The sequence below is a fragment of the Chelonoidis abingdonii genome, chromosome 24, assembly GCF_003597395.2.
Source record: "Chelonoidis abingdonii isolate Lonesome George chromosome 24, CheloAbing_2.0, whole genome shotgun sequence".
NCBI classification, from domain to species: domain Eukaryota; kingdom Metazoa; phylum Chordata; order Testudines; family Testudinidae; genus Chelonoidis; species Chelonoidis abingdonii.
The window spans coordinates 23,079,562-23,096,657 of NC_133792.1; the positions used below are offsets into that span (position 1 = coordinate 23,079,562).

At 37.8% G+C, this 17,096-nt stretch overlaps 1 protein-coding gene across 11 annotated transcripts in view; it reads right to left on the bottom strand.

Annotated features, from left to right (window-relative positions):
- Positions 1 to 17,096, bottom strand: part of DENND1A (DENN domain containing 1A) — a 365,450-nt gene that overhangs the window by 107,599 nt on the left and 240,755 nt on the right. For all 11 annotated transcript variants that reach the window (XM_032767499.2, XM_032767498.2, XM_032767497.2 and 8 more), the window contains one exon: positions 14,479 to 14,604. In XM_032767499.2, coding sequence (XP_032623390.1) covers positions 14,479 to 14,604 — 126 coding nt within the window. The remainder of the gene's footprint in view (positions 1 to 14,478; positions 14,605 to 17,096) is intronic.

Genomic DNA, 17,096 nt, shown 5'->3' on the forward strand with positions numbered 1-17,096 from the left:
TTCTTTCACCTAACATTTGAGAAACAACAAAGTTATTGTATTCAAAAGATAATTAACAACTTATCTAAAAATAAGTTTTAAAATATACCTTTCCTGTATATCATTAATTCATTTGGATATTGATATCACTCTCACTAAATATTGTTCACAATTGCAGTAGAGCAAGCACTTGTGAGAAAAAACAGCCATGTTTATACATTTAAAAATAGCAAAAGCAAAGACAGGATAGTGTGACTGCTTGGGAACACGTCTCGATAGAAAATACACTATCAATTACTGAAATGAAAATACGAAGAACTAATCAGAAAAAAATAGTTTCCCCAACATTCAAAGAAGCTCTTACTTGTAGTGATTTCAACTCTCGGTTTATTTTTTCCCTGAATATTTTTCATTATGTTATATACTTAAAAAGAACCACAGGTGGCTTAAAAATGAGCATGTGCAAACAGTGCCTTAAAAAACTACATGTGTCATTAAATGATTTTCACACTAGGGACAACGGCAGAAGTTTCATTCCTAGAGTGCACAGAAATCCAATTCATCTTAATTCCCTTGTATATCACATAGGGTTTCCCCTCTCTCATAATCCATCTTTGCCTCCTCCTGCTTGGCAGTGAAGTCATGATGCTGAATTTGGGGCACTGCAATCATTAAATAGCAACAGATTGCTTAAACAATCAGAGGACTGGGAGTACACTATAGAAATTGAACAGGAAAAAAGTACTGAGTGGGAGAAAATTCCTAGTAAATGTCCAAACAGTAACTCCAAACAAGAGCATGCAGATTGTAAGCAAAATAAAGTGCTTTTGTTTAGATTATCTCTTTATTCACATTTTTCCCCACAGTAGGATTGCTCTCTTTAATGAAGGGTTTTGCACACATGCAGTACAAACAGTGATAACCTCTCTTCACTGCTCTTTCCATAAATGGACAAAGTCTCTGTGACACAGTCAAAGGAGCCCAGACCCCTAGAAGAATCTGGTGTAAAGGGAAGGACACACACCATATTCAACACATACATTAAAAATGTATATTTGAAAAAACAAAATCATCAAAAAGGTGGCTGTGTAGGCAGTCAATTGGTAGGGGGGCAATTAGAGGGAGTTTGCAACAGCTATTTGCTGTTCTATTCAATTTCTTAAAAAACAACTCACCATGGCAACAGCCATACCATGTAGTACATAAAGTAGGTGTGAGACACAGAGCCTGTTTAGGAAGAATCATGCACCAGTATGTAATGTGCACATTTTAGTATACTCAGAACCATATTCCAACACACTGCTGCACTTTTGGCTCATTTGTTATTTGACAGTTTGCTCTGTGCTATGTAATCTATTTTTTTCTTTTCATATTTTTGTCCTCCTTAGATCTAATGGCTATGGATTAATAGATATTGATGACAAGAAAAGATTTTTAACAAGGAGACAGCTATAGAATCACTAACATTTTGGTCCTGTTTCATGCCATCATATTGCTACTTTAAACACCTTCTCGAACAAAAACACATTAATTTCTATGTATTATTACTATTTGTGTTATGGTAGCACCTAGACATGAACCAGCACCTAACTGTGTGAAATGCTGTACAAACACATAAAACGAAAATATAATCCACCCTCCTAGTACTGTGCCTTTAAAACATCTTCCTTTCTTGTATGAGATTTACTTCTCTGAAGGGTTATTTCCATTGAACAACACTGAGTTCCTGTAAAACAGAGATGCTGTTTCTTCCAGAAGAAATTTTTAAAGGCCAAAACTGTACTTGCAGAATCACCGAAAAACACCACATTTGATCTTGACATACTACTCTAGTTTCCTACTGTTGCCCAATATGAAATCAGCTGGCGTATAAAAGACAGTGTAAATTTATAGTTTTCTGACTATATAATACAGTCTCAATAAATCAGATTTAATTGACCAAGTCACCTCAACTGTCCATACGTTCTAACATTACAGGGCATTTTCAGTTTTATTCACAAGAACTAAAATGTATAACTAAAATCGGTTGGACCATGCTAATGAAACTGAAAGATAATAATCAAGATATTTTCAAAACCACACACGTTCATAACAGGTTTTAATAATGACTCCTTCTGAGAGGAAACTTCCTGATAAAACTATACAATACAATACTATACAATTTCTACACTAGAAAATGCATTGGAGATACACATCGTTCACCAGGAAGCAACCTGTAACACAGTGAATACAGACAACAAGAATCTACATTATCAATCCCTGCTCATATCTGCAAATGTAACCCTCATGAAAATGAGATGTGCCAGCAAATGAAATGGAAGATTGTGTGCTAACCTCCACAGGACTATAGCTGCAACCTGGGCCACAGTGAGAGCCCTCAGCAAGCCCAAGGATCCATGGGGGGGAGATGGTCTGCATCTATCCATTCTATGCTCCATACCAACTCTGCAGGGAATCTGGATGAACATTATATTACTACACGGATCTGTACCAAGTTCCCAATGGAACTCTACATCTGCTGTGGAATCCCCTTTAATGGGACTTCTCAGAGACAGCCACAGATAGCAGAAGGGGAAATCCTGTCCAAAAGCTGCAGACGAAATGGGAGCCCCTTCTGCTAGGGTGGAAGTGCTTAGAACCTCACAGATCCAAGGTTCTAGGGATGAAACCACTATGGGAGAAGTTGGTGGAAACACCTCAAAGCTCTCCTCCTCCCTACTTCACTCCAGCACTTTTCTGTGGAAGAGTGCAATCTAAATAAGTTAACAAAATATGACTTTAAGTGACCAGCTTGTAAACTGTTAAAGAGTAAAGAGTAATACCACCCCACCCCCCATAAAGTAGTAATCTTAACCAGCACATACACTGCACCAGAGCAACCACACTGGTTTTACTGAATGTGGCTACAACATCCCACTCAAAACGCATTCCGGTTTTGCATAAGGAGAAATCTTATCAAGATGGATCACTTGTTAAACAAGTAGTCTGGAGTAGTGGAGGCCTATGACAAGCCATTTGGGGTAGTCTAGAACAGACTTCTCTGTCCAGGAGAAACCTAGCAATTCAGTGGCTATGCCACATTTTATTACTATCACAATTTATAATAATGACTATGAGACTTAAGATTTTCTAGTACAATTCTGCTGACAACAAAAAAAACGGTTGGCTTTTTAAATTACAAAATTTAATTTTTGAAAGCAGCTTTGATGCCTTTTAATTGAGAAAGGTTTCTTCTCTACTTAAAAAACCAAATCCTACATAGAGTTGGAGGTATCTGAAGCTCTTGATTTGGAAGACAGAACCAAGTTCCAACGCCAATGTTCAGAATAGATTTACTTGGAAGCATTTAACTGTATGAAGCATGCACATACAACATCCAGTCAGTGCAGCACAATCAACACAAGGTATCAATACCATGAAATGGATCTTTTAATCTAGAAGCCCGGGTTCTGTAGCAGAATTCACAGCCAAGGGACTGAAACAAGAGTGCTGTCTGCTAACAATATGTATCGTATTAGGTGAGTTTCTATTTAGAATGGTCACGAAGGGAAAGAATCAGAAGATCTCTGCAGGCCATGATGTGAACTTAAGGAGCACGGAGCACCGCAGCTGGCACTGGACTGCGGGGTAGGGCAGGAGGCCCAGACTGCACCCTTGAGGGAGGGGTTGCACTGCTCAAGGGCTAGCAACAATTCTAGCACTGGTCAATCCCAGTGCCTCTCAGAAGTGCACTGCTGGAGTGGATGTGTGTGAGCAATGCTATAGCATCTGCTTTTGTCACAAAAAAGCATATATAGGGAATCTTCCCTGTCTCCTTTCCCCACACTATGCACTCTCAGGAACTACATAGGTAGGGTAGGCTTCCATTAATTATTGTGCTCCAGTCTATAATCCAAAACAAAAAATCAGATAGGATATTGAAGGTTAACCAGGATGCGCAGGCGCTTTGACATATTTTATATATGTCATGCACATCAATTAGCAGAAACACCTTTATCAATAAATACAGGATGAAGGGATAAGCTTACAAACATGCAGCAATGTTTTTTTCAGAGAAAGTAAATGGTGGGAGGTACAATAATGGAAATTTCTTCAGTTTGTTTTATATCCATCATGGGAGTATTATGTTCCACTTTCTCTTCTATATTTCCTTACACTGATATACTACTACAGGGACTGGCAACCTTTGGCACGCAGCTCGCCAGGGTAAGCACCCTGGCAGGCCGGGCTGGTTTGTTTACTTGCCGCATCCACAGGTTCGGCCGATTGCGGCTCCCACTGGCTGCGGTTTGCCGCTCCGGGCCAATAGGGGCTGCGGGAAGCAGCGCAGGCCAAGGGATGTGCTGGCTGTGGCTTCCCGCAGCCCCCATTGGCCTGGAGCAGCGAACTGCAGCCAGTGGGAGCCGTGATCGGCTGAACCTATGGACACGGCAGATAAACATACCGGACCGGCCTGCCAGGGTGCTTACCCTGGTGAGCTGAGTGCCAAAGGTTGCTGATCCCTGTACTACTATGACAAAAGATTAAAAAGTTTAATACATTTTGTTTCCTATAAAATTAACTAAACGTAACTGTTAATAAAGGAAAAGATGGGATTTTTCACTCAGAATGATTATTTTCTATAATGCCTCAAAGTTCCTCATTACGTTATTTAAAAAATGAATTATTTATTACAAAAATTAAAAGTGTGATCTCCCATCTCATCTTATTTAGACTCCAGCTCTAAGGCAACATTCCCCAACTAGTACAATAAAGATAAGAAGAAAGCAATAACAACTGTTCTTTGTGCAAAGAAAAGTCAATGGAAAAGAGAACCAAATTTAGAAAGTATAGCAGTTAAAGAATGCAAGACAACGGAAGAGCTGACTGCATTGCAAAGGGAGATGTGCCACAGAAGATATATTTTCATGTGTCAATTCTTAAATGCACAGCTGATGTAAATGCAGTAAGTAGCTCACATTTGGAACTTATTGTTGAGATCTAATTGGATCCTTGCTCCTAACTCAGTAATTTCTAATGACTAGACAAACATATTTCCCATGATATGAGGTATACTGTTTCTCCTCCTCCTTTCCCTCCACATGCACACATATACTATATAAGTCAGTTAAAGTAATTTGAAAACTGATAATATACTATATATTAATAGGTTAGGGCTATTCGGGGTTGTTTATATATTTTCTATTTTTGTATATCTAATAATTTTCATAGCAAATTTTGAAGTATTAGAGTTATAATAATGACTCTGACATTCACTGCACCTGGCAAATAATATTTGCCCACTATCTTAAAGAAATGCTGTGGGTGCGTTAAAAATAAACCTGAACATTCAGTCCTCAGGCTTAGTAAATTACCAATTAACTTCATCATGGAAAGTGCATGATGCGTGTGGAAGTGGAAAGGTACATTTGCTTCTGTCCACTGAGATTCGATATATAGTTTTACCTGGATGTATTTGGATATGATTTAAGCTAAATTCAATCCAAATCAATTAAGAACTGTTAAGTCATTCATAAACGAACCAGTTACACAACAAGTTATTGTTCATTCTGATAAACCAGTATAATGCAAAAGAAATCAACAATGAGGACACAAAGGAAACTAATTAAGATTTCAGTAGAACATTTTCTTTTTATAACCATATAATTGTCAATGTGATATCTATTTACTATTATTTAACTCGAAATATCAAGGTTATACAGAAAACCTGTGATAAACTCTTCTATAATTTAAAACTACCAGCAATCTTGTACAGTATCAGAACCACTCTAGGGATACAAATAACTATCTATGCCAGTTATATTTTTATTAATTATTTTCTTAAAATTTCACTAATATTGTTCCCTATTAATTTTATTGCTGCTGTTTATTTTGCAAAACATTCTCCAATATGTTTTGAATGGAACAAAAAATATCAATTGTCTCTTTATAACACACACACATATCCTCTATCATTCTACTGTTTGATGCCAACACAGATCTGGGAAGTATACGGTAGCTTCACTGATGAGGCAGAGCCAGCAGTGACAACACAAAAACAGTTTTGATTTGTAAGGGGCCTAAAAAAATAGGGTCACAAAGAATTACTGGCAACGCAGTGCCAGAGTTAAAAGCAGATTACAAATCCAGAGGTCACTCTCAATAAGATGACAACAATGTTATGGAAGGGTAATATTTGGCTCAAAATATTTTTCATTTCCTTTGACTATGAAATACGTAATCTGTGGGCAGCCTGAAGTTATTTTTTTTCCTAAACATCACCAACCATTCCCTTTTTTTCAAACCTGTTCTTATTAAGAAACAGTATAGTCCTGCTGAGTAACCAGTGGTGCCTCAATATACAGGACAGAGGTTTCAATGAAGTAATTTCAACACTCTAATCTACCTAGAAAGACAAAGACTATGCAGTAGGGTAGAATGCTAAAAGTCTTGATTAGACCTTATTAAGAAAACAATGTGAGCCAATGAGGAGATGTAATATAATCCTCACAGAGGACAGCATAACTGTATTAATCATTTCACACCCTTATAGAGGGCGTCTGAAAGTAGAGGGGCAACTTGTCATATGCTGGCAAATATTAAAGCACATACAGATGTCACAACAGAACCACTGCGCTGAAGAGAGTTGCTTTCTTACCAGAGAATTGGATAGACGGTCCTCACAATCCTCTTAAAATGAGGATTAAACAGATTTTGTAAATGAGAGAAAAGCAATACAGTAACGAACGCAAAAAACACTTTGCAAAGAATGTGAAGTTCAACACCCTGACAAAAGGATTACTAAATCTCGGGTGAGCTGGGCCAGCTCTTTAAAAAATAGCAAACCAAGACCCATACTTTTCTCAGTGCACATTAGAGAGCATCACTCTAGTCAGGGTTTTCAAACACCTTGTCAGAAGAAAAAGGGTTTGTGTCATAGTTCATATATCTATCATATCAAGTATACAGAGTATCATTTAGAGAAACTACAACTTTTACTATATATGGTTTCATGTGATAATAGCAAACTCAGAAGGAAAGTTTAGAGAGGACACTAAACTTAGAATGGGTCCTTCAGAATTAGATTTCAGCGTCTAAATAAGATTGGAAAATTAAGTCTTTTTTCCCAGTTTTTCTATGAAAGGTATTAGATACCACATGAGGAAAGAGGTCCAGAAGAAGTTTAAACTCATGTTACACTAATGTCAATAAAATATTACTGATCAGAACCAAGATGTGAAAGGAGAAATTTGCCCAGATAACTAATGTGGCCTAGTAAACAAAATACAGGTAAACAAGCTCCATCTACCCTTCTATCAAATAGAAAATATTCGAGTCTGCTGGTATGATTCTAATGGAAGAATTCAGGAAATACAAATGTGGACAAAAGAGAGGTAGCATTAAGTATCTGTTCATGTAAGCTTATCAGCTACTGCCACCATCTTACAGGAGTAAAGTCTTTGGAACGTGACAGACACTGACTTGTGCTGGGATTAACCACAAGGCAGACAGCAAAGAACTGAAAATCCATACCTGCCCCAATGGAAACAAAAGAGATAGCAATGCCAGTCCTTTGAGAATATGGCATGTCAAACTCATTAGACTAGTCAGATAAAGTGACATGCCTCTAACATGCAAGCACTCACCTATAGTTTAGAGTAGGCTGTACTGCAAGATAAAACTTTTGAACCTATACATTCTATAGTACTATGCCCTAAATAGTATTCCTTTTCATGGAATTTGTCTACTACGCTGATCTCTATCATAGGTGTTATTACATTTGTTTCTTAATAAGAGAATATGAATATTAACTATGTAGGAGAAAGAAAAGTGAGGAAATGCTAGCTCTAACCACTAGGTGTCACTCCAGGAAAGAGCACAGTTAACATTTTTGATGAGACAAACTTGAAAGTCTTGACTCTGTCTTTCTCTACAATTACCAACATGTATGTAGCTATAAATATTTAACAAAATATTTTATTTATTTCTTTTGAGGGTGATCCAATTTTCTAGCTTTAGTGTTTGAGAGATGATCATGAATTCATCTCCTCTTAAAAGATGTAAAGAATAATCACAAAAATTCAGCATAATCATTCAGGTTAACAATAGGAGGCATCTGTGATGTCAGAAAGGTAGATGTCTTTTAAAACTGTAGGTAACATATCTAAGGGTAAAATCTTACCTCGATAAAGATAAGTACATTGCCTCTTTATGTACTTTATTTAACAGAGAAGCGGGGAACAGTATATACATTATATGTGACAGATTCTTCCATGGTTTAAGATTTGACATTGAACAGTTACAGAAAAACTCAGTGGGCAGTGTGAATGCATCAGTAATTTTACTACATCAGTACATCACTTTGTGCTTAAGTGTAGTGTTGTAGATTCTACAATCTAGAAATACTTCCTAATTCAAAAGCTCTAGATTACTAAAGACAGTGGATAGCTTAACATCACAACTAACTGCTGGTCGAAGTATTGTCTTATATGTCTAGCATGTAACCTCATAACCTTTGGGATGAGAGGCTCCATGTAATAAAAGATAAGTTAACATTAGAGCTGGTTGGGAATTTTTTCCCCCAACAAATGCTGTGTGTCAACACTGAAATGTTTTGCAGAAAAATGTAACTGGAAGGGTTTCTCAGGTACAAGATGGAATTTCGGGTGAGTGAGAGTGAGAGACCCACACAAGAAAAGCTAGTAGTTCAATATTTAGGGATGTGCAAGACCCTGCTTCAAATCAGGCAAACTAGGGATTTGAATCTGGGTCTCCCACATTCCTTACCACCGGTGGCTATTGTCAGTCTCTCTCTTTCTCTCCTCTGGAATTGTTCCACTTTGTATACGCACTTTAAATATTCATTGGGCCAAAGAGAGTGACTGAGTCAGAATCAGGCAGAACAGGGACTTGAACCTAAGTCTCAGCATCCTATATCAGGTGCCCTAACCTCTGAGCTATTAGCTATTCCGGGATGGGTCTTTGCCCTTTTTTGTGAAATTTTTTGAAAGGTCTCATTTTCATTCCGAAGTGGATCAAAAATAAATTTCAACACCCCTCCCTTTTTTTTTTGTTGCAAAACAGAATTCTTATTTTCTAGTCAGCCCTAATTAACTTGTTTCTTAAAGATATCGTGTTTGGGAGTTCATCTTTTGACAAATTCTGGGCCGCAAAGAAAAAATGAAAAAGTAATGATCGAGCAGCATGATCCCACTTTGCTTGCCCCCAAAAGTGTGTGCACACCACATGCGTTGGTTTACATTAGTAAACTGTCTTATAAAATGAGCACTACAAAAAATTAAGAGTAGCGCTTTCCTGGCAATTATCTTCCTATTTATCACTCATTGTTCACTATATACTGTGATTTTGTAAGAGGTGGAATCTCCACAGATCATATCCAATATTGCCTAGGTGCACGTTTACACTGACATGCTGAAGAGTGCAATAATGTTAGAATATCAAAGGCAGACCAGGTTGAAATATCTGAAAATATTACTCGTCCTCTTAGAAGGCCTTTGCCTAAAGCTGCTTCTCCATTTGCTTTTCAATTCATTTCAAAACACCCAGAACAATTTAATTTGACCCTGATAAATTCAGTGACAGTTTTGAAAGTTAACTATAGCAAATGTGAACTAAAACTAAAACCTTCATCATTTGGAAAACATTGCCATGAAGAGCTTTTTCAGGTGTAGGGTTCTTCCAGTCCACAAACCTCTGTTGGACTGCCAAACCAGAATGAGATTCAGCAACTGAAGATGTCTCAGCAGTGCAGCACAAAACACTGGGCTCCTGCCTTGACCAGACCTGGTCAATCCTCCATCATGAGGGAACATTTCTCCCCACACTGAATACTGTTTGACCACATGGATGATGTCTGAGTGAATGGAATACACTGAGAGGTGACCCAAGATGTTGACAAAGGAGACTTTTCTAAAGCTGACTGGCAACTCTCCTGCATCCCCTTGCTTGTTTTGTACTTATTCTTGTGCTCTTATAAACAGAAATTAGGCCCATAATGGTTCAAGCTGAGGTGTCAATCTATTCATAGTTTGACTGTATGGGTGGTCAGTCTGGAACGATGTTCTGCACTCTGAGATTCACTATGCATCAGGCAAAATTTAAAGTTTTTCCCTAATAGAATTTGAACTAATTCCCAAAGCACTGCACCCTTCAAAACCATCCCTCTCCACTGAAGTATATAAGTTATCAGTATTTTACAGAAGAAACCCTGAGGTATTCATGGATTGTATGATTGGCCAAGAGTATGCAGGAAGTCCTTGGCGGAACTGGTAACAGAGTCCAGGTCACCTGACTCCAAGACCTACGCTTTAATTACCAGTCCATTAAGACAGTTTGAAAAGTGTGGGGATTGAACATAGCATTCTAGCCAACTCCGCTGAGGTGGTTCTAGTATACAAGCTGCTCTGTTTTCATAGAACAGCATCAAAAATGTTATACTATTATGAAATCATGCACATAAGGACTTAGAAATCACTGTTCCTTCATATTTCCTGATCTTTGAGATCAGACTAAGAACCTCCTATAAAATAGGGTTTTAAAGACAGATTTGTACAATGGGACTTTTCAATTATGTTTAGAGTTTCTGTTTGTGGGAATAATGTGCAAACCAAATGAGGCTTTTTACTTGTTCAGATTAGCTCTCCCTAAAAGGAGGAATTGTAGCTTCAAAGGTGTGTCTCATCATCAGTCAAGTTTGATATCTCATCTGTAATGTTCAGCATTCAAAATATCAGATGTTATTCCCAGTAAATCAATTAAAAATTTTATTCTTCTTCATAAAAACCCCAACCTTAACTAGTTAATCCCTCACATATATCCAAGCAGCATGCACACCAATACTCCTAGAGTTGCCTGGCAACTAGTGGGAGGAGTGTTAGAGAGCAAGAAAGGCCTTAACGAATGAGGGGAAGTGGGTGTCTGCTTGACATGGATAAAGGAGACTTACAGCCAGGCTGCCTTGCTGCTTTCACTTTTGTTAATTATATGGATGGGAATTAAAGTAGCTCCTGTTAGTTCATATTTGGTACTTTAAAAGCATAACATTCATACTTACACTTTTATGAGCCATACACAGATAGATCAAATGCATTTATATTTATACACATACCATATATATATCCTTGCTATCAGAATAGGAGAAATAGACTCAGCTCTGCTGAATTCAATAGTATTATTTTTGAACAGTGAATATATCTGAGTGGAATGATGCTCATTCATTGAAGACATTGGATAGACTATTTAAAAATCTGATCAAGCTATTTCCTTCCCTCCAGCTTTATGAAATCCACAAATAATTCATAGCATGCTAAATATTATGGCAGTAATGAAGGGGACAGGGAAAATATAAGGAAATCAAAAAAACATCATCTGTAGCCCATATTCTGTCTTTTGTTCTAACAAACAGTGTGTGTGAAATGTGTTTACATGCCTGCATACCAGAATCCTGTATTCATCCCTAGAGACAGAATGCAGAAGACAGCACCCTTTGAGTCATCACTAACCCATCCATCCCCCATTATTCCAGCTCAGCCTCTCCCTATATTATTCCTGCTCCTCACTGCAGCCACCAGTCCTCCATTATGATCCTTGAATGCTCAAGGAAAAACAATCATGGATGAAAGCATTAAAGCAAAAGGTATTCTCCACTCAGTGGGGATTTTCTTGTTCACCTCCCATTAGCCTATACTGCAGTGGCCTTAATGAGTGCCTAAACATTAGGTAAAAAATATCCCCCACATTTTGCTTTAATTTACATGTGTGGTAGTTTCCTCTGTTTTGAGAAAGGGAATAGGACTTTCACTAAGACTGTTAGAAATATTCTATGGATCATTAAGCTATTAGCCCCTTCCATTCTCTATGTGCTTTCTGGCTCAAACCTTGTGCATTATAGCTAACTTGTTCATAATATCATCTACACAGTCCTACCTGTCATGGGCCAATAGGACTACAAACATATTCTGTGTCCTTAGAGGAGGACAATCACTATGAGCAGAGCTTCATAAAACCCTTACATGGGAATAGAAGTATTGCCGGACTGGGTCAGAACTGAGGTCATTCTAGTCCAGTAAAGTGTCCCTGACTTGGTCAGAAGACAGTACAAGAACTCCAAAGTAGGTAGCTGTGGGATAATCAGCCCTCACATAGGTCTCCTCTTGGCCTATAATAGTTAGACATTAGCTTAATCCCTGACATATTAAGATTAACATCCCTTCAAAACTTCTTTGTCATTAAGTATAACGACTCTGGCTATTGTCGCTATCCATATAAATATCCAATCTGCTTTTGAATTTTGCTAAATTCTTGGTCTCAATGCCTTCCTATGGCACTGACTTCCACAGTATATGTGGTGTCAAAAAGTATTTCTTTTTATTTGTTTTAAATTTTCCTCCTTTTAAATTTCAATGCATTTCCCCTTATTTTTGTGTTATGAGACAGAGTGAACAGAAGTTCCTAATCTACGTTTTCACACCATTTATTATTTTACATATTTCTATCATATCCCCTCTAAATCCTCTCCTTTCTAAAGTAAATAATCCTAATTCTTTTTAATCTCTCTTTATACAAGAGTTCTTCCAGGCCCTTCATCTCTCGTTCCTCTTTGGTGAACCTTTCTATTTCCACAATCTCTTTTCTGAGATTCAGTGACCAATATCACATGCAGCATTCCAGATGAGTTTGCAATATTGATTTACATAAAAGCCTTATAATTAGGGCTGTCAATTAATTGGAGTTAACTCATGCGATTAACAAAAACAATTAATTGTGAATAAAAAAATTAACCATGATTAATCACAGTTTTAATCGCACTGTTAAACAATGGAATACCAACTGAAATGTATTCAATATTTTTGTATGTTTTTCTACATTTTAAAATATATTGATTTCAATTATAAACACAGAATACAAAGTGTACAGTGCTCACTCTATTTTTATTACAAATATTTGCACTGTAAAAATGATAAAAGAAACAGTATTTTTAATTCACCTCACACAAGTACTGTAGTGCAAACTCTTAATCGTGAAAGTGCAATTTACAAATGTAGATTTTTTTTTGTTACATAACTGCACTCAAAAACAAAACAATGTAAAACTTTAGAGCCTACATGTCCACTCAGTCCTACTTCTTGTTCAGCCAATTGCTCAGACAAACAAGTTTGGTTACATTTGCAGGAGATAATGCTGCCTTCTTCTTGTTTACAATGTCACCTGAAAGGGAGAACAGGCATTCGCATGGCACTGTTGTAGCCGGCATCGCAAGATATTTACATGCCAGATGCGCTAAAGATTCATATGTCCCTTCCTGCTTCAACCACCATTCCAGAGGACATGCTTCCATGCTGATGATGCTCGTTAAAAAACAAAACAAAAAACGTGTTAACTACTTAGTGACTGAACTCCTTGGGGGAGACCTGTATGTCTCCCGCTCTGTTTTACCTGCATTCTGCCATATATTTCATGTTATAGCATTCTCAGATAGTGACCCAGCACATGTTGTTCATTTTAAGAACACTTTCACTGCAGATTTGACAAAATACAAAGAAGGTACCAATGTGAGATGTCTAAATATACTATAGAACTCGACCCAAGGTTTAAGAATCTGAAGTGCCTTCCAAAATCTGAGAGGGATGAGGTGTGGAGCATACTTTTAGAAGTCTTAGAAGAGCAACACGCTAACGTAAAAACTACAGAACCTGAATCATCAAAAAAGAAAATCAATCTTCTGCAGGGAGCATCTGACTCAGATGATGAAAATGAACATGGATTGGTCCACACTGCTTTGGATCATTATCAAGCAGAACCTGTCATCAGTGTGGATTCATGTCCTCTAGAATGGTGGTTGAGGCATGAAGGGACAGATGAATTTTTAGCGTATCTGGCATGTAAATATCTTGCGATGCTGGCTAGAACAGTGCCATGCAAATGCCTGTTCTCCCTTTCAGGTGACATTGTAAACAAGAAGAGAGCAGCATTATCTCCTGCAAATGTAAACAACCTTGCTTGTCTGAGCGACTGGCTGAACAAAAAGTAGGACTGAGTGGACTTGTAGGCTCTAAAGTTTAACATTGTTTTGTTTTTGAATGCAGGGTTTTTTTTACATAATTCTACATTTATAAGTTCAACTTTCATGATAAAGAGATTGCATTACAGTATCTGTATTAGGTGAACTGAAAAATACTATTTCTTTTGTTTTTTACAATGTAAATATTTGTAATAAAAAAGAAATATAAAGTGAACACTGAACACTTTGTATTGTGTTGTAATTGAAATCAATATATCTGAAAATGTAGAAAACATCCAAAAGTATTTAAATGGTATTCTATTAACAACAGTGCAATTAATTGTGCGATTAATCATAATTAATTTTTTAATCACTTGGCAGCTCATAGTATCCTTAGTATTATTCACCACTCTATTCCTTATGCATATGAACAGCTTATGGGCAATTTCCACCGCCGCTACACATCTGCATTTGTGTTAACATATTGATGACCTACTTACGGGTTCAATTTTCAGTGCATTTCTGTAGCTCCCAAAGAAAGAGGCCTGGGCTTTTAGGAATGCTCTTGCCACACCATCCCCAGTAGTTGTGGAGACCTTCTTTAATCTGTTCTTAAGTGCAGAAACCTGTAAGTACACAACAGTCCTAGATCATTCTCATAGCATAAACAAATAACTTACTGAACTGGGAACTAGCCAAAGAAGTTTCACAAAGTGTCTCAGCATCTGCTGCTCCTGTGAGGAAGAAGGACACAGAGTACAATCCTGGAGTTTTCAGTCCTAAGGGAATTGCATTTCAGGTACTTGTTTTGGCCCACTAGCAGATGATCACATTCTGCTTGGAAGCCTGCTGGCAGGACTGCAGGAAGATAAGGACATGTTTTTTAAAGCCTGCCTTATTTTCATCTATTGTTAAATGTTTAAAGCTATAAGGATTTTGGTGTTCTTTCAAGGTAGTCTGTACAGTTGCACACATTCCCCCTCTGGACCCACCAATGAACTTCATTCTCTTAGTTTCAGCAAACAACAACAGCCATAATGGGTCAGACCAATGTCCCACTGAGACCAGTATCCTGTCTCTGACAGCAGCCAGTGACAGATGCTTCAGAGGGAAACAACAGAACAAGGAAACTTATCAGGTGATCCATCCTGTCACCCAGTCCCTGCCCGTGGCAGCTGCAGGTTTAGGGACACCTTGAGCATTGAGTTGCATCCCTATGCATCTTGACTAATAGCCATTAATGGACCTATTCACCATGATTTCTCTTATTCTTCTTTGAACCCACTTGTACTTTTGGCCTTCACAATATCCCATGGCAACAAGTTCCAAATGTTGACTGTGCATTGTGTGAAGAAATACTTCCTTTGTTCAGTTTTAAAACCGCTGCCTGTTAATGTCATTGGGTGACCCTAGTTCTTGTGTTCTGGGAAGGGATAAACATTTTCCTATTCACTTTCTCCATATCATTGTTGATTTTTAAAGAACTCAGCTAATGGGTGATATGCTAATCTCTTTTCTAAGCTGAACATTTCCACTGAGTCTTTTTAATCTCTCCCCATATGGAAGTTGTTCCATAACCAAAATGATTGGGGGTGTCCTTCTCTGCACCTTTTCAAATTCTAATATATCTTTTTCAAGATGAGATGACCAGAACTGCATGCACTTTTCATGGTGTGGGCATACCATGGATTTGTATAGTGGCAGCATGATATATTCTGGTTTATTATCTATCCTTTCCTAATGGTTCCTAACATTCGGTAAGCCTTTTTGACTGCTGCTGCAAATTGAGTGGATGTTTTCAGAGAACTATCTATGACAACTCCAAGATCTTGTTCTTGAGCGGTAGCAGCTAATTTAGACCTCATCATTCTGTATGTCTACCTGGGATCATTTTTTCCCCATGTACATTACTTTGCACTTTTCAATATTGAATTTAATCTGCCATTTTGTCACTCAGTCCAGTGAGATCCCATTGTAATTCTTTGTAGTCAGCTTTGGACTGAACTATCTGCAAACTCTCCACCTCTCTGCTCACCCCTTTTCCCAGATCATATACGAATATGCTGAACAGCGCTTGTCCTAGTACAGATCCTTGGCAGGACCCCACTATTTACTTTTCTCTGTTGTGAAAACTGACAATTTATTCCTACCCTTTGTTTCCTATCTTTTAACCAGTTACTGATTCATGACAAGACCTTCCCCCTTATCCCACGGCTGCTTAGTTTGCTTAAGAGCCTTTGATGAGGGACACTGTCAAAGGCTTTCTGAAAGTTCAAGTACTCTATACCAACTGAATCCCCCAGTCCACATGCTTGTTGACTCCCTCAAAGAATTCTATCTAGTAGATTGGTGAGGCACGATTTAGCTTTACAAAAGCTGTGTTGTTTTTATCTGTGCGCCTGATAATTTTGTTTTTTACTAACCAATTTGCTGGGACTGAAGTTGGCCTTACCATCCTGCAATTGCCAGATCGCCTCTGAAATTTTTTTTAAAATAGGTGTTACATTAGCTACCCTCCAGCCATCTTGTACAGAAGCTGACGTAATCAACATATTACATACCACAGTCAATAGTTCCGGAATTTCATATTTCACTTCCTTCAGAACTTTTGAGTGAATATCATATGGTCCTGGTGATTTATCGCTGTTTAATTTATCAATTTACTCCAAAACCTCGTCCCTATTGACATCTCAATCTGAGAAAGCTCCTCAGGATTTGTCATCTAAAAAGAATGGCTTAGGTGTGGGGATCACTGCAGTGATCAATGCAAATAATTCATTTAGCTTCTCCACAATGGCCTTATCTTCCACGAGTGCTGCCTTAGCAATTTGATCATCCAGGGACCCCACTGACTGTTCGGCAGGCTTTCTGCAAAGGTGAGTGAAAGCCTGTGCAATTATTTTAGTTGTGGAATTCACACAACAATGGAGGACAGTTGTAATTAGTTTCTTCTAACTAACGAGCTGGTAGGAAGAGAGAGGTGTGTAGATTTTTTGTAATATCTATTTATTTATTTTTATATTTATTGCACCCATAAACATGCATACAGATGAATGGACTGACAGTTCCTCTTGCTTCATTATAGCGTCTGTAAGAGCCTCTGCACTCTGCTGAAATG